Source organism: Oreochromis niloticus, linkage group LG22, assembly GCF_001858045.2.
Source record: "Oreochromis niloticus isolate F11D_XX linkage group LG22, O_niloticus_UMD_NMBU, whole genome shotgun sequence".
Lineage (NCBI taxonomy): Eukaryota > Metazoa > Chordata > Actinopteri > Cichliformes > Cichlidae > Oreochromis > Oreochromis niloticus.
This window is the reverse complement of record NC_031985.2, coordinates 15,327,274-15,345,134: the sequence shown is the minus strand read 5'-3', so window position 1 is coordinate 15,345,134 and position 17,861 is coordinate 15,327,274. Positions and strand designations below refer to the sequence as shown.

The window sequence follows — 17,861 nt, the reverse complement described above, 5'->3', positions numbered from 1 at the left end:
TCCTTTATCAATTGAAGTATATCAACTGAACTAAATCTTCCTGTGATTTTATTTTTTTTAATCACTCCTTTTTTTGGTTTATTTGTTTAATATGTATTTTCATTAAGCATTTCCACATCACGAAGGTTAACCAAGAACTACACTTAACATCTTTTCACTTCACGAGAAGAACTTCCATGAAAAAGAGTGTGAGATGTTGCTTTAACACTTTAACACTGAGGGAAGCACGACTGAAGGTTACTAATGGATCCTCCTTATACTCTCCGATGGTAAACTCATCTGTGTGCTTGCCCTGGTGGACCTCAGTACAGCATTTGATACCAGTTTGTGGATGTAAATGAGGAATCTTTCTCACACAGCTAGTCATGGAGTTCCTCAGGGTTCTGTGCTGGGACCTTTAATTTTTATATTGTACATACTTCTCTTAAATGGTAGTATTACAAAACACAACATCCATTTTCATGGCTAAGCAGATGAATCCCAGCGTTATTTATCCATGCAGTCACTCAAATCAGTTAGTTAAACTAAAGGCATTTCTTAAAGGCCTGGTTGAGCTCTAATTTCCTATATTGTTGAAGTCAACCCCAGCTGCCATAGAGGCAGGATACACTGCCTGTAGGGCTGTCACAGAGAGACAGACAGCCATTCACACCTGTAGGTAATTTACACCACCGGTTAACCTAATCCCACAAACCGCATGTCTTTGAACTGGGTGAGGAAGCCAGAGTACAGACACAGACAACTTGACACAGGAAGGCCCCGGCCAGATGGTGGATTTGAACCCGGGACCTTCTTACTGTGAGGCAACAGCGCTAACCACCTTTGCAGTTCAGACAAGAGTGAGGTCATTATATTTGGCCCCAAAACCTTAGAAATGTGGTGTATGTAATAAGACTCTTACTATGGATAGCATTACCTTTGCCTCCAGTAATCAGGAGCTGTCATTCAATACATATATTAAACAAGTATGTAAGACTTCTTTCTCTCATCTGCACAGTTTTGCCCAGTTTCTTGTCTGATCTTCACCGGCTCCCTGTTAAAGCCAGAATTGAATTTAAAATCCTTCTTATCACATCCAAAGTCTTAAATAATCAAACCCTGTTGAATCTTGAAGATCTCTTAGTATGATGACATCTTCCAGGAGAGCAATCTCAGCTCTTAGGTCACCAGTTCATCAAAGGTTTAACACAGAAAAAAAATCATTCACACCTATAGCTGATTAAGATTCACCAATTAACCTAACATACATGTGAGGAAACTAAAGGGAATCATGCAGAAACAGGAAGAACATCGAAACTGCACATAGAAATGACCGGGTCGACCAGTGGATTCAAACCTGGGACCTGCTTGCTGTGAGGTGGCAGTGCTAACCGCTGCATCCTTTGCCTGTCATTAGGAGGAACGCAGATCCAAAGGCACTTAGGCATTTGCCTCACTTATTAGACCCAGAGGCTACATCACTTCTTTTTATATGCAGTCTGGTCCAATCACTGGGCCGCAGTCTGCTTTTACTGTGCGTGACTGTGTCTATATTAAAGACAGAATTTCTCCTCTTTATAAAAGTCCAGTTGATATTTCAAATCATCCTGTGTATCATTACAGGTGAGGCCAATTACAGCTCATCTACCCACTGTTGGAAAAATGTCACTCAATATAACTACATCTTAGGTAAAGGTCAGCTGTCAGTAACTCTAAACCAGAGGTCTCAAACATAAGGCCCAGGGACCAGAATCAGCCCGTATGAGAGTCTAATCCGGCCCTCTACACGTGCGCACATCTTTGGAAAATGAGAACAAGGGCATAAATTTTAGTGTTTTAACTGTAATTTGATCAATTACAGTATTTCTTACAGTGCTGACAGATTTTTTTTTTTCCATTCTGGTAATGCAGCAGCATTTTTGTGCTGTTTTGTGCTTCTTTTTCTTTTATTACAATATCTCAGTGTAATTTAATTTGTCGTTAAACTTCTTGACAATGACTGAAAGGGGAGTTTCACTGTTCTGGCCCACTTAAGATCACAGTGAGCTGTATGTGACCCACCACCTAAAACAAGTTTAACATCACCACTCTTAAAAAAATCATGCAGCTCGTTTTTTGTTAATTCGCTCCAGTTTGGAAATAACAAACATATCCGCAAAGCTGCACCAGGAAAATAACAAAAACACTGGTTGTGATTGGAATCGAATCAAAGCTGCATTCACCCTGCTGAATCCCCCACAAAGTCCATAAAAGAATTCCTCATTTTACTAAGCTTTAAGTCATTAATGACATGTGCTTCAAACGCACGTTTCAGCCTGAACACCATCTGCTTGCGACTCCAAACATGTTTGCACATGTCTCAATCTCTCATAAATATTACAGAAGATAAGAGCCATTTCATATAATGTGTTTTTTTTCTTACAAGCTTAAAGCGCGTCACTCTTAAAAACTTTTGGCCAATTAGAAGTGATTTCTTACAGTGAGATGCTTGATAAATACAGGCCCTGTTCTGATAAGAGGAGCGCCAGATCAACTCGTCGGAGCTTTTTGGTCTCTGCTGGCGTCCTGTGATTCCAGCCTCAGTTTAAAGAAGCCTCATTTATAGATCAGAAAAGAAAGAAGCAGTGAGAAGAGAGGGAGAAGAACTCACAAAGGGCCTTATTCAACCAAACATGAAACATGAGCTTAAATCTGAGTACATGTTCGTGGAAACAAATCCACACACACACACACAAATACGGCACTGCTGTCAGGTCACAGATATGCATGAGAATATCAGTGTCTGATATGGGTGCTTTTAATAATTCAGAACAAAGCTGGGGTCGTATCTTAGACGTGTTATGAGGCTATTGTCCTCAGGGAGACGCAGAAGGACAGATGCAGCTTTGGAGCAGTGAGACGGCTTTCAGCATTGTGGGGGGGAAAAAAAAAATCAATGCTCTGAGTAGTGACTAATAAACCCCTCCTCAGTGGTCTAATACTGGGGTGGTTATTATATCGCAGAGGGCAACGCAGCATTGAGGGACTATTATTACTGTACAAATGGAGTGTGTTCACATTCAGCTGAGGCGGAGGTCAGGGGCTGAGTACTTGTCCATGCACACTCTGTCACAGATGATGAAATTAATAAAAAAATGTGCAGGGTTGCACTCGGCTGTTGACAACGTGTGCACCAAAGCAAGCACAAACAAATCGTCAGTGTTGTTGCAGCGTCTGTTCGGGAAAAATGAATCCTCAGACACTGGGACATATAATATCCTTTATTACGTCCTTCCTGTTGTACAGTCTGGAAGATGAAAAATAAACCTTTTTGTCTTCCAGAGGAATTAAAGCATCGAGGTGCTGCTAATCAAAATGACTTGACTAACTGTGAGCACTTCTGTGAAAGAAGTTTTGGAAGTTTGCGGGTCTAAAGCATTCAGGTGTGTGTTAACACAACGCCACAGTCTTCCCAGTGGAGGTTCCAGCAAATTCACCCCAAGGTCAGACCATACAATGCTAAGAGAAAAAAGAAGAGAGACAACAAGAGCTGCAGGCCTCAGTGAGCATGTTAGATGCTAAGGTCATGACAGTACAATTCAAAAAGTACGGCTAGTTTGGAAGGGTTCTCTCTAAAATGAACATGGCAGCATGACTACGTCGTTTGGACAGACAAGACTTAAATGGAGCCGTTTGGCCACAAAGCACAGCATTGTCAGTAGTGAAAGCCAAAGAACATATCAGCACAAATACCTCATACCAGCTGTGAAGCATGGAGGTGGAGAGCTGATGATCTGGGCACCTTTACAGCCACTGAGTCGACCATGTACTCCTCTGTATCCCACAGCGATCTACGGTTAAACTTGAGGCAATCTTTCCCAACAGCTAAAGTTTCGTCCAAATTGTGTAATGTAACAGGACAATGGGCCCAAACACAGCATGAAATCTACAACAGAACAGTCTTGATGTGTGCTCAATCATCCAGGTAAGGAAATCCCCCCAAAAATGAACAGAATAAACTTTTTGGGTACAAAAGAACAGCTGAAAAAGAAAATCAAGGAGCTGCAATGGTCCAAAGTCCAGATGTCAACCCGAATGAAATACTGCGGTTGGCCCTTTAGAGAGCTGCGCATAAACAAAAGTAAACCTCAGAGAACTAAACTGCATACGGTCCTGTGAAAACTGCACACGACTCTATTTGGGTTTTCAACTGCAGATGGGTGACATATTAAAGAAAAACCCAACGTTTCCTTCTTTCCACTTCCACTCAAAAAGGTCAAGGATCACTGAAAATGTCATATCGTTTTCAGTGAATTTGATACTGATCCACAGCCATTTCATTTCTTCCTTGGTGCCTTTTGGGACCCACCCCACATTTCAAAATGTTTTAAGACTGAACTTGCTTAGCTTAATGAGCAGAAGTTGGGATACATTCCTCTGGAAGAAATTTGTGAGGAATTTCTTGTGTTAGCCCACATCTGTGGCTCCAACTTTAGACTCGGCTATTTTGTGGTACGTTTTGGATCACGGCGTATTGGCATTGTTTCGCCCAAGTCCCGGGAATTTAACTGGTGCAATGAACATTTACTCAAAAGATAATCCCATATTTTTTGTGTAGGCCATAAATTATAAGTTACACTTTTTTCTTTATGTACTATTCTCTGGCTGATTGAAGTGTTTCGTCACAGGGTAAAGGTGACCACTCAGAACAGCTTTGTACTGATTCAGAGTGACTCTTCCAGTATAAAATACAGGATTATGCTTAGTTAAGCCTTATTGTTACATTTGGACACCATGGATAAAGACAGATGCTTTTTTTAACCCCAACTTTTCTAGAAGGAGCCTGCATGGAGGAGTCAGCACCTCGTGTAACTGGAAAAGTAGAACCTCAGCATAATAAAGCCATCAGATTTTCTTCATAGGAGGCTTTTCGAAATAATTCGTCACCATTTTGTGCGCTAGCTTGAGGTCCAGGATGAGCTGCCTGGCCTCTGTTGGGTCTTGGTATGTGCTTCAGGCTCTGGTGGAGGCCTTCTTCTATGTTTCTAGTTGGTGCCCACTGCAGCTTGGTCTTTGCTGTAGGTTGTGGCCACTCTGGAATTCTGGGTTCATGTGGGTTCATCACCACTGTGTGCGTTGGTGTTCAGAGTCTGGTGATTTGGGTGGCCTTGGTGGGAGTGGAACCACCATACTGCCAGTTTCTAGTTCCTTATCTGTCCTTGCTTGAGTTTCTGGTATGTGGATCTCATTGTGGTGCATTTTGCCCTCTGTGATAGTAGATGGTTCAGCCGTCATGGTTGTCGGCGGTGTTGGCATTGGTTGACATTTCAGTTTGCTGCCTCTTTCACCTACCGGATTGTGACAACTGTCAACACTTTCCTACTTATATCCAGTTTTTCCTAATAGCCTCACACATTTTTTTTCCTCCTTTAGTACATGCCATTTGCCTCAGTCTGTCATGTACTGTATGATTTTCCCTGTTGCACTTGCAGGTGAAGATTTGGAGCACAGTGAGGAAACAGAACTGGTCCATGTGAGGCAAATCATCATGTTCTTTAAAGCAAAATTGAAAAGGAAAAAAAATAAAGGCACAGACATGCAGTTACCATCAAATATGAGTTTATTTTTTTATAAATCATTCTTACAAAATTGGAATTTATTCTATTTAATCTGTGACCTCTATAAAAGTCTTCTCTTAATTACAAGGTAGGAGGGAGGAGAAGGCATCAGGACAGCTGGGCTTGAACAAGTCCTTACAGATCAACAGACACTACTGCTGATTGCTCGCGTAATACAGTCAATCACTGATAAATAATCAGAAACAGGAAGTGGTCATGCGTTGTCGCCTTAGCAACAGTGTCCGAACACAACAATGAAAATGGGGCGTCAAAACAAGAGAATGGAAACTGTGACTCATCCAGTGTATGAAGGCAGGGATATGAGTCCCCCGCACATGGTGCTATTGCTGCCCGTCTACTGGAAATAACAAGTCTAGGACAGACAGTGCTCAGCATGTCAGGAACTCGCATGTTGATAAAAAGGCACAAATCAAATCGAGAGCAGACGAGTTTCCAGCGCACACGCCAACCCGCCTGGCACATTTTGGGTAAACCTTCTTCCATCTGTGTTGAAGCTCAAGATGATAACTTGCATAATGTTTCCCTGATCAAATGACGGAGGCATTTTAAGGGGATACGAAGTTTAGTTGCTTTCTTTTCCTAGGGCCCCGACTCACATCCATCACACTCTGACTGAGCTCTGGAATTGAAAGACTGTAGATACACTTCAGTTTCTGTTTTGCGAGCTACGACTTGAGCCCCAAGCTGCGACAAAGACAATTTAAACCACTGTGTCACAGCCTCAGACCCATTACTGTAATGCATGAGGGGAAGATGTTGCGGCAGAATCTGAAAATGTTTCCATCTGGTGCAGGAGAGAGAGGGGTGGGGGGGCCCCAGCTGCTTATTATTTTCCACGTGTCAGTTGGCGTAGTCTTTATTGGGACTTTACAATTTCACTCCCGCAGAGAGCCAAGATGGAGCGGCCCAATCCAATTCTGGATCACTGGTGTATGCAATCTTTTCCAGGAGTTAAAACTCCACTACGGCGACTCTGAAAATGTTATCTCACTTGGGGAGCTCTGTATTAGAAAGAGTGTGATAGATGCTTCCCCTGGAAAACCGATGCAGAGTGCGACATAATACGAGCTGTATATCGGCATCTGTGTGGATTAATGTGCACAGTGTGTAGAAAATAAACTGAATAAATACCACTTACTCCCCTCAGCGACGCAGGATCGGTCTCAATGTTCTCGCCACGTCATCTCAATCGTACACAGTCTTGGTTTTGTTTCCTTTTCCAAAAATAAATATGTCTATGTACAGTGCTGAGACCAGGGGTTTGAAATAGGTGGCGGGTTGGGTTTTTTTTTTTTTAGTGTGTGTGGATTATCTGCAAAGCTGGGGAATGTGGTTGTCTTGAGACGATCAACAACAGTAATTCTGACAATCAGACATAAAAGGCTTGATATGGATTGAAACAATATGGTTCTTTTGAAGATGAAACAGAGGCCAGATGCAGACCGCGCGAGGAGCATGATTTTCCCAGAATCGCAAAGTATCGATGTTGTTACACTGACGACGAATCTCCCGGGAAACGACTCCAAGTTTTAAAGTTTCAGAACACAAACACAAACAGTGATATTCAAAACAGTGACATGATTGGGGCAAAAATGCAAAAAAAACAAACAAAAAAAAAAAACCACACACAACGCAAGTTAGTCCTGCTGGGTTTGATATGATTCGCAGAAACAGAGCAGATCTGCTATAGTAGCATTTGGATATGGCACTTCAAAGCACGTCTGTCCCTTTTGTTGAAACAGCGAAGGCTTTACGATACATTTTACATCAACTCTTTGTCAAGCAAAAATAAAAACAAAGTGTGAAGGAAGGAAAAAAAAATTAATCTAAAGCAGCCACTGAATGTGTGACACTGATGTTGACGATGTCAGTGACAGCTAACTGATTAACACGCTGAGCAGCTTTGGCTGAGACATTATGCTGAATGGCTGCCTGACAGAAAAGGCCACTAAAAGCATGCTGCTTTCATTCAAGTGTCTGCAAACTAAATGTGTGACTGGACCGCCTGTGCTCCCGCCTGCACGCTGCATGCAGACCTAATGACAGCATACAGCAGCTCAGCTATGAGCCAGCCACCTTTATTTTCTTGTTCCCCTGACAGCCTCTCTTTAAAAATGATCAATTAAAGGTCAAGATATCTAGTTTTTTAAGCATTTTGATCTGGTTGTCCGATACCAATAAGATCATTTAAGGTGCAAAAAAGTGTCAGGCATAGAAAAGACACCAAAGCGTGGCCACCGTCTCTCTCTCACACACACACACACACACACTGATGCAGGGGAGGTGGTGTGTGCCAAGGGGGAAAAAGCTGTCATCCCAAGGATAGCATTAGACAGCAGGTCGTGTTTGTCGGTCACTGTTTTCGCAAACGCTATGCTCCATAATGTTCGGTGTTTCATCAACAGCGTGTCCTCTGGGAATAAAACAGCACTTCAAACGAAATACCTAATTGAAGCCTAAACGTATCTCTGCCTGACAAATGGAGGAGAAAACCTTTTGTCAATTTAATGGCTCCGAGGTCCTTGGATATGTCACGGAGGGGTGAGAAAAAATAAAAATAAAAATAATCAGGGCGCCAGGAGAGACACATAAAAGTGGCGATTATAATATTTCAACAAGAGAGCATCTCAAACGGATGTAGGCAACGTGATGTGCAATAAACAATTTTAAAGGCAGACCCTGATGTCAGAATGGCACTGATGCGCTCAGCGTTAAAAATCTGTCCTCTGAAACGATGCTGGTCACTAAAGACCTGCTATGGTCCCCCCCCCTCTCCACAGTAAGGATGGTGCTCGGAGACCATGCAGGAAGAGGGGTGGGAGGGAGAGGGAGGAGGGGGGAGGAGAAAAAAAAGTTTGGGTTAGAATGCAACGTTCTGCTCCATTTCATCCAGAAATGTTCATTTCGCTCATTCCAACGGAGGGAAAATGTACTCCGCTCGGGCTTATGGTTGGATGCGCCAACTTTTCAAGGGTCTGCACACACAACACACACACACACATACACGGACAAGAGGGAGAGCAGAGAGTCTGAAGGGAGGAGGGAGGGGATAAAAGATGATGAAAGTAAGTGGGGGAAAAAAGATGAGAAAAGTACAACTGCTGTGGCGAGTACGAGAGGAAAATGGGACATGAAATGAGATGTTTTCCTAACTTATCTTCGTGATAACATGGGAGCAGATAGACCATTATAAAAGCTAGATCAACTCATAAAGGAACGAGCCAAGGGTAGGAGACACGGGGTGTTTGTCAACTGCTGAGAATATTAGGAAGTAATGGCTGCTAAAAAAAAAAAGAACAGGTTGGACAGTGTTTGTTTTTTTAACTCGGGGAAAGAAAATATTCATGGGTTTACAAAGCAGGAGTTTGGTAATGAGTCCAGTATTATGTCCTGATCCAGAGTAGGGAAGGCTGCTTGGGACGACAGGTTGGGTTGCCAGGTTTGAGATCACAAACACCTTCCTGTCTTCTACCATCGTCCCGCGCGTGTGCCAAAAGAGCAGGAGAGACGATGTCGTCCTCGTCCGTGTCATACAAAAAAATATTCTATCCAAGAGTTCTTGTCGTCAGTAGTGCGTGCTGCGTGTTTGCACATGTGTGAAACATACAGTACTGTTTGGTAAGCCCGTCAGTTTGTGTACTCCTCTTTGCTTTTTTCACACCCAAACGGCATACGCTCGTTCCCCGTTTATCCCTTTCCTCATCGAGTCTTTCCAGCAGCGGCGCTCTGGTCATTGGCAATGTGCTGAGTGGAAGACAGACCCGTGTCTCTCCCTGTCCATCCCCCTGTACTCTGATGACTCCTAATCTCCACAGAGTCTCTTTCCCCCTGCGTAGGGTCTCCCCCGAGGGGGCGGCGGTCTTGTCAGAGCCTCTCGATGTCCCTGTATTTCTTGCGGAGGATAGAGACCTGGTCCTTAAACAGGACGGGGTCCAGTCTCATCTGGGAATGGACCAGTGGCATGGCGCCAAACCAGCTGGCGAACTTGTTCATGCAGGTCTGCCGCTGGGCGAAGTGGTCCGGGTCAGCCCAGCGAGAAGCCCTTGAAGACTGGAGGGAATGGAAAAGAGGAGGAAAAACAAAAAGAAGAAAAGTTTGAGTTTTCAATAACAGATGCAGATCCTGGGGGAACATGAAAAGACTAATTACAAGTCGACTGTGTTTTGGAACAAAATCCAGTTTTGCAGATCTTTATAAAATATCAGTGGTAACATCTTTAAAGAGCCTCTGAGATGCTTTTCCTTAGTTTCTGTCATATGTATCCTGTTACAACAGTGAATAATTATATTAAACATGGCCAAACTTTCAAATAATGAGCTCAGAATACGTTCGAGTAATCCCTGTGAGCCAAAAGCATGGACGTCAAACTCCTCTAAATCCTATAAACGTGGAATATTTGAACTGTAAATCATTCCAAGCAAGGATGAAAAGTATGGAAATGACCGCAGTAGGACCCCTTTAAAACAATATTTTGCAAGTGTGCAAGAGTTTATGAAACCAAATCTATGATGTATGAGTGAGGCAGAGAAAGAAGGAACTACTTTGCTTTTTCATTTTGCCACAGTTCATGTCATATGCATGAGCATGACCGAGGAGGGCCGCATTTCTCTTATGTCTGCATTATTCCATTCTAGCAAGCATGGCGGATAAAGCCGGGATTATAATCGCATGTGGACATGCACATGTTATATTTATACTATGCAGCGCTTGAAATGATCAGAGCCTTGAATTCCTCTTCTTAAGGGGTGGCTGTAGCTCAGGAGGGAGAGCAGGTCGTTGCTAATCGGAAAGTTTGTAGTTTGCTTCCCAAAGTATCCTTGGGAAAGCAACTGAGTGTGAATGTTAGATTGAAAACACTCAGGAGTAGAAAAAAGTGAATGTGTGTCAATGAATGAATGAAACATGTTGTATAAAAGTGCTTCCAGTGCTCCAGTACAGTAGGAAAGCACAATATGTGAACCGGTCCATTTGGTAATGATGCATTTTTTGTCACCAGTATCTAGGCGGACTCCTGTATTTTCGCATAAACCCTCCTGATAATAACAGGAAATAACAATAAACAGACATGTTACAAATGTGAGTGAAATTGTTTGATTGACCGCTAAAAGAGTTAAAAGCTAACTGGGGTAGCCGTGGCTCTGGAAGTAGCGTGGTTGGCCACCAGTTGGAAGGTTTGCGGGTCAGATCCTCATCTGTTGGGGTTTGAATATGTGAAGGTTAAAAGTGCTTAGACACAGAAGTGCTTGTGTGTCTGGGTAAGAAAGTGGATTGAGTGCTCCAAAAGAGTGGAAAAGCACCAAGTATCTGTCCATAACTGACTAAATAGTCCAATGCTGAAACTCTTATGTTATACTAATTTCAATCCACTTTTCAGTCAGCGTATTTGGACCACGATCATTAACAAGCAGGGATTTTAGAGGTGCACTACACAACAAGAAGCTCTTTGACTCAATCATGGTCAGACTTTCATCATAGTGACAAGAGAAAGCCATCACTGAACGATGACTGACGTCAACCTCTCTCAATAAATCGTCAGCTCCGTCATATTTGAGAGGCCGGAGCCCGACGAGAAAGCGTGACGCAAGGCTTCGGGACCGGCACGACTCCTTTCTGTGCTTTTGTCTGTGTGCCGTTATGACTTGCCCTGTTTTTTTTTTCTTTGTTTTTTTTTCCGTGGGCCATACCAGAGGATTTTTAAAGAGAATAATTCATGCTGTTCATAAAGCAGCACGGCTTCGCTCCAGCTGAAAGGCCATGACACACTCATGAAGGGAAGAAAACAACACTGGCTTCAGCATGAATCACGGCTCATGAAAAGAAGGACAAATTCAAAGAGGTCCGTATAATAAGGCTGCTCTGTATCCAGCATTGTAAATTGTTACGGGCTCAGTCACATCCAGTAATGAGATGCAAACCAGTTTTCTCGACCGGCCGTTATCCTCTTCTTTTTAAAAGAACCCCAACGCTAATAAGCTCTCCAAGTACAACAAAGAGATGGATCTAAGCATTGTAAGTATTCACACTTCCACATGCGGTGTGGTGTAGTGGTCACAGCTGCTGCCCTCTTACCTGTCCCATCATGGTCTCCTTGTACTGTTTCTTCTGTGTGACCTTGATGGGCGGCAGCTTGGTGACAGCAGAGACCAGGAAGTTCATCAGGATGTCCTCACAGTTGGCCAACTGGTCCACCATGCTCTTCAGGCTGGTGGGCAAGTAGTTGGTGTACAGGAAGTGATAATACCTGAGAGGACAGGAAGAAGAGTATTTAGAGGCTCCCAGATTGAAACCAGTGGCACTTAAATCCTTAATAGTCTTAATTCTACTGAAGCTCTTATTTTGAAAGTAATGCTTGAAAAACTTCTAAATAAACAGTGTTAGAGCTTCAAAGGTTTAAAGCCGGTTGTGCTGACAGCTTAAATTAAATATAAAAAGTGAATATTTCACATTAAAAGCCACACCATCGCTGAGATGACTGTTAAAGCTCTTGGATGGATTGAACGAGTGACTTATTGAAAGTGATTAAGCGTTCGGCTGCGGTGATTGGCTGACTTAAGCTTAATGGACTGCTCCCATCGCAGCTGAGTGAAGCCATATTGAAGCTGACAGGACTGTAGTCGAACTAAACGCGGGAACTATCGAGGGCTGCGCGGCAGACAAATTGACATTTTTTTGGGATAAAACATACTCCGTGTCAAAACACTGGTTTCCCGAGGCTGTGCTACGCTGAACATCACATCTGCTTTCATAATCTACAGATCACCGCATCAAAGCGCCGCATCAAAAGAAAGACAACCGAACACTGGAGAGCAGAGCGGAGCAACAGCGAGCCTCGTGTAACACAAGGAGAATCTAAGGACAATGAGAAACGTTTAACATGGAGGTAAACAGCTGCTTGAGAAGGAAGGGTTTGGTTTAACAGACTGAAGTGCACCTGTGATAGATGGCAGCCCCAGTCAGGACCATCGAATAGTCGTTGGTCCATTTGGAGGTGTAGCCCCAGCGCTCCTTGTTGCTGTCCCAGAAGTGGCTGCGGGCGGGGTAACCGACGATTCGCTCTGGAAAACTCTGCCAGACAGTGAAGGCAAAGTCCACCTAGACAAAGAGAGATTAAAACATTCGTTATAAAGAATCTCTTTCTAATAAGAAACTCAAATTTAGTACCCTCTGGACACCTTTGTGGCAAAAATGTACACATTTTTTTCTTCTTTTTAATCAACTTCAGCCTGATCAAAATGAAAAGCTACTGTTCAGCACTTTTCATATACAATAACCCTACTATGGAGAAACTGTGCCAAGAAAAGCACGACAGCCGGGTACTGTAAAAAGGTGCTTGTTGCTCTGGTATGTTTTGGGGAGGGAAGGATAAATAAGGGGTAATTTTCACAGCTCAGCAGATGTTTTCCAGCTACTAGGGATGCACCAATCCAATGTCTGGATCAGATCGTGATCCGGTCCCAAGGGTCAATCTCTTCAGTCTTGTTCTTTGTTGTTTTACATCTTCTAGATCAGGGGTCCCCAACTCCAGGCCTCGAGGGCCGGTGTCCTGCAGGTTTTAGATCTCACCCTGGGTCACCACCCCTGAATCAAATAATTAGTTCATTACCAGGCCTCTGGAGAACTAACTGCAAGACATGTTGAGGAGGTAATTTAGCCATTTGAATCAGCTGTGTTGGGATCACGGACACATCTAAAAACTGCAAGATACCGGCCCTCGAGGCCTGGAGTTGGGAACCCCTGTTCTAGATCATTAGTGGAGTAAAGCAAATCCAGCATGGACGCCAAGGAGGTCAAAGTCAAGGTCACACCAAATCAGTAAAACCTTTATGGATCTATTAAATCTTTTAATTTATGTTGGTCCAATTTCTTGTTATTTACCGATAAATAGCAATTCAGTCAATTTATATTCTTGGATCTTTTCAGTTGTTACATTTTAACTTGCAAAATCAGCAAAACGATGTTTAAATGGCATCAGATCGTTCCTCTATCAGTAAAAAAAGTTGGATAAGTGCATCCCTAATATCCACACCATTAACGTCATTATAAACCCTTGTTGGAAAGTGCCGTGTTAAATATTTTCTTACAAAAGCCAAATAAAGTGAAGTTGTTGTTTTCATTAATCAAAGGTGTAAAAACTGTATCTATTTACGGTGTGTTGTGTGAGGGAAAAAAAAAGATAAAGAGGAAATGAAAGAGACTACAATGAGACCCAACAAAGGAACAACACGTTCAAAACACACTCGAGTGAAAATACAACCGAGGCAAAACCTCATGAAACACAAAGCAGTCTTTCCTAAGCAGCTGCCTGTAGCGGCGATCAAAGCGCTCAATCAAATAATTAGACAAAAACATCAGAAAGGTCTCAGCGGCTCCTCGAACAGCCTGCTCTGCATTACACCACACATCACTATACTACGCTGTGAGGCTGCTTATGTTGTTGAATATTAAAAAAGAAGAGAAAATTTTCAAATCCACCATAAAACACTATCTATCTGTTCTTCCTGCCAAAATTTGTACATATGAAAAAGCCCTGAAGGAAAATAATGAGTGCTCTTACTTTCTTCTGCTCCTGCCTGCAGTTCAAAATAAAAGGGATGGAAGCTGAATGATATTACAATCACAAGGAAAATATTTCACCGACTTTCATAATTCTGCCTACTTTCCGACTGAACCGGGAGTCATATTCAAAGGAGTGAGTATCATTGTTAAAGACAGCTCTCGTCGTCGCCATCTTCACTTAAGGGTGGAGAGAGTCGGATAAAAATGAGAAAACAAAGACGCCGGGGCCAGAAACTGCACTTTGAATCATTTGTTTAAAAGAAGGAGTGGGTGGATGGGGAGATTACCGGTTTTTACTCTTCATTTTTTCTTTCTCTTTTCTCAAGTTTCCTGGCATCGACATTCCCTGAGCTCAGAAACTTCGAAAAGTGCTTGCTTTCGTGATCCGACCGTCTTCTTGGGAGTAACGCAGGTCGATTCAGTTGTCGGGGATGGATTTTCCCTTCCGTCTTGCCATCTTGATCTGCCACATAAACTCATTTCATTCTGCTATGTTCTGACTTCCCATGATGCCGCGCCAAAACGTATCCCCAGGAAAAGAAAAAAAAAGAAAAACAGGAACAGCCCCGCCAGCATGTGGAACAAAAATGCCCATAACAGTGCTGCCGTCGAATAGGGGACAGGAGAGGTAGAGCCAAAAACAGGAGGTGGGCGATGGGAAGAAAAGGAGAGGGAAGGAAAAAGAGGCAGAAAAGCGCACGAGAAGAGAGAAAAGCAAGCAAGGCCTCGGGAATGAAAGTTAGACTTTAAGAGATTAAAGAACCAGGCCGCAAATTTTGGGGGGCCAACTTTAAAGCAGCGGGGACAAACAGAAAGAGGGAATGCAATAAGGGAGTGTCGAACTTTACAACTCCAGTGGAGCAGACGGAGAGACAAAGAAGAGTCGCTGTGTTTATTAGAGGATACCTCAGTGGTGGACAAAACTGTGTCTTCATCCAGGCTGAGGACAGCGTCGGTCACAATGATCTCGTAGGGCAAAAAGCGGCTGCTCATCACCTGCAGGGGGAGACACAAAGGACAGAGGGTTAAAAATCAGTGGACTGACAAAAGCTGGGATCCCATCTTCAAATTACACTAATAGCAAATCTAGATCCGAGCACAGCGGGAAATAATAAAGTAAACCCCTCAGACATTCATTCTTTTATTAAACAGCACTCGTGCAGACAACAGTTTTAATCAAACTTGACTGAACGAGACGATTTCAATTTTGAGATAATGCATTTCAGGGAATTGTTGCACTTTAAAGACAAAATCATGTGAGCTGGTTTCTGCTGCTTTTTTGGCGCTGATGGTAGGAGAAAACTTAAACACGGCATAGCCGAGTTGTCTTTTTTTCCCTTGCCAGGAAAACTGCAGCTTTAGGGTCACTTCCCAGGATCAAAACTTTCATTTACAAATGGAGAAACGCCTGCACAGTCTGTAAACCTGCTGTAACTGGTTTTCTTTGGCACTTTGGGGAAGCAATTTTCATAAACAATGAGATAATATCCCCCTTTTTACATCGGTATGACAACCCCCCTTTTATGTTGGTGTGTTACGGCGTTTAGCTGGAATTGTGTTTCCGTCTGCCTGATCAAAGCGAGTTCACTGTTCACTCTCCTTTTAGCTGTTTGTTAGATTTATATCAACTCCTGGCAGAAATGTGTCTCTCTTTAGCTCCTACATGCTCCGTTATTCACCGACTAACAGACAGACAATTTGCATTTTTGTCTGTTTTATCTCGGTGAAAATGGCTGCAATGAGAGCGTCGAGACTGAATTAAAATTGTTAAATCAAGGCAAGAGTCTCCCCCACCCCCGAAAATTGAGCTGAAAGATGCTAAGGAGTGCTCAGTGGAGCCGAGAACAAAACATAAACAGAGAGCTTAAAACAAGAGATACATTTTAGAATAACAACTCCGTTTGCTCCTGAAATCTACCACATTCATTTTTAACAATTCCTCATAATTTCATGAGATTCAGAGCAGACAACAAACAGCTGCTTATTTACACACAGAGCGTACAGGTGGAGGTGTATTCCTGCCCACCCGATCAATACATGTTCACTATTCATTCTCTGTTTAGCTGATTGTTAGATTACTCCCGGCAGATGCTGCTTTGTTGTTTCACCAGCTAGCTGCTTACTGACAGATAAAGCTGGCAGCTATTTGCTTGGTTTGTGCTACCAACCTCAGTAACAAGCATCAAACTAAAGTTGATGATTAGAGGTTTTACTGTAGCAGAAAATGGCTTCAAAGTGAGACTGCACATGTTGACACTAAAGTAAAACGGTAAAATTGAGGCTAGTAACTCCCAAATCTGCTGAAAGTTGCTAAAAAGCTGAAAGTAGAGCTCATGAAAATCACATGCAAGTAGTTATTATTCTAAAAATAGCACTTATAGCTGCTGTATAGCTCAGTCACAATACAGTAAAAACAGGATGGCAACCTACTTGGGAGTAAATAAATAAATTGGTGCTTGCCTGATGATTGCATTAAACTTTCTTGCTTTTGCAACTGGTTACCAGCGTTTGCAACATCCTCTAGGCCTGGCTGACCACGTTTGATTGCAAGGCCACTGCACAGGTCACCTGGTGGGAAACTTGTCTAATGGCAAATAACTGCCAACACGTTGCACTCAAACAGAATCAGATATAAGAGCAACGATGTATCTCTTTGCAATAGGGGACTGAACTGGTTGCCAACTGGTTGGATTCTGGTTATATTCTTATATGCAATGGAGTTAATTTGCTATCCTGCAGCATCTACGTCACTATTTGTGGAGGAATTTCTGAAGTGCTGTTGCTAGTCTCATCAGCTCTGGCTGGAGTCTGAAAGGAAGTAATAAATGTGAATTTCTTGCATGTAGATGGAAAAAGATTTGCAACTGCTGCCGATTTATCCAAGATATATGACAGTTAAGTTAATCACCTAACTACCACAAACAGTTTGCACTTAACTGCCAACTTTACCTCATTCAAATGCAAACGGACAGCAAACCAAGAGCAGACTAAACTCCGTCTTACTGCCATGTGATCATCATCAAGTCAGCAAGTGATCACAGACCTGGTCCCCATCTTTGAAGTCAACTATTTCAAGGGCAACAATATCCCAAGTTTATCACAAACAGTCGCAGTCATTTTGCTCGTGGTGCACTCTCCAGTCATTGTTTCCCCTCGTGTACCCGGAGCACTGCAGACGAGCCCACCCGCTCTGAGTCGCTACCCAAAGCTCACCAGACCCCAGTGCTAAATGCAGAGTTTCACCTTGAGATAAATCTTGGAATAAAAATTCCTTTTTGCTCTCAATATCTGCCGCATGCATTTTTAATGATCCCTCACAAATTCATGAGATTCAGAGGAGACAACAAGCCATGACATCAACAAATAGCGGTGCACAGCGAATGAGAGAAAAGCCAATATCCTACGCTTTACTGCAGGCTGCACCCTGCCGTTTGCTACAGAGATAGTGCTGATACTAGTTTCCATTACTGCTGCAGGGTCGACTCGCTCTTTTAAATCAATAAAAACACCCAAATGTAGTCAGACACCTTAGTGTGAGTCATGTGTCTTACATGTGGCCCAAATTTACTTTATCTCAGCCGCTGTTGAAAACACAATATGTATATTTAATAGTGGATGAAACCCAACTGTATAATGCATGACGGTCCTTGAATATTTACTGGAGGCAGAGAGAGTGTTCGTGGATGAGGTTTGGTGGGTGGATGGAAA

At 42.9% G+C, this 17,861-nt stretch overlaps 1 protein-coding gene across 1 annotated transcript in view; it reads right to left on the bottom strand.

Moving 5' to 3' along the window:
* Window positions 1-5,560: 5,560 nt before the first annotated feature.
* Window positions 5,561-17,861, bottom strand: part of ext1b (exostosin glycosyltransferase 1b) — a 129,303-nt gene continuing 117,002 nt past the window's right edge. The window contains exons 8-11 of the mRNA XM_019350800.2: window positions 15,060-15,149; window positions 12,529-12,689; window positions 11,667-11,838; window positions 5,561-9,647 (exon numbers count right to left, since the gene is read on the bottom strand). Of these exons, the coding sequence (XP_019206345.1) occupies window positions 9,462-9,647; window positions 11,667-11,838; window positions 12,529-12,689; window positions 15,060-15,149 (609 nt within the window). The 3' untranslated portion in view covers window positions 5,561-9,461. The remainder of the gene's footprint in view (window positions 9,648-11,666; window positions 11,839-12,528; window positions 12,690-15,059; window positions 15,150-17,861) is intronic.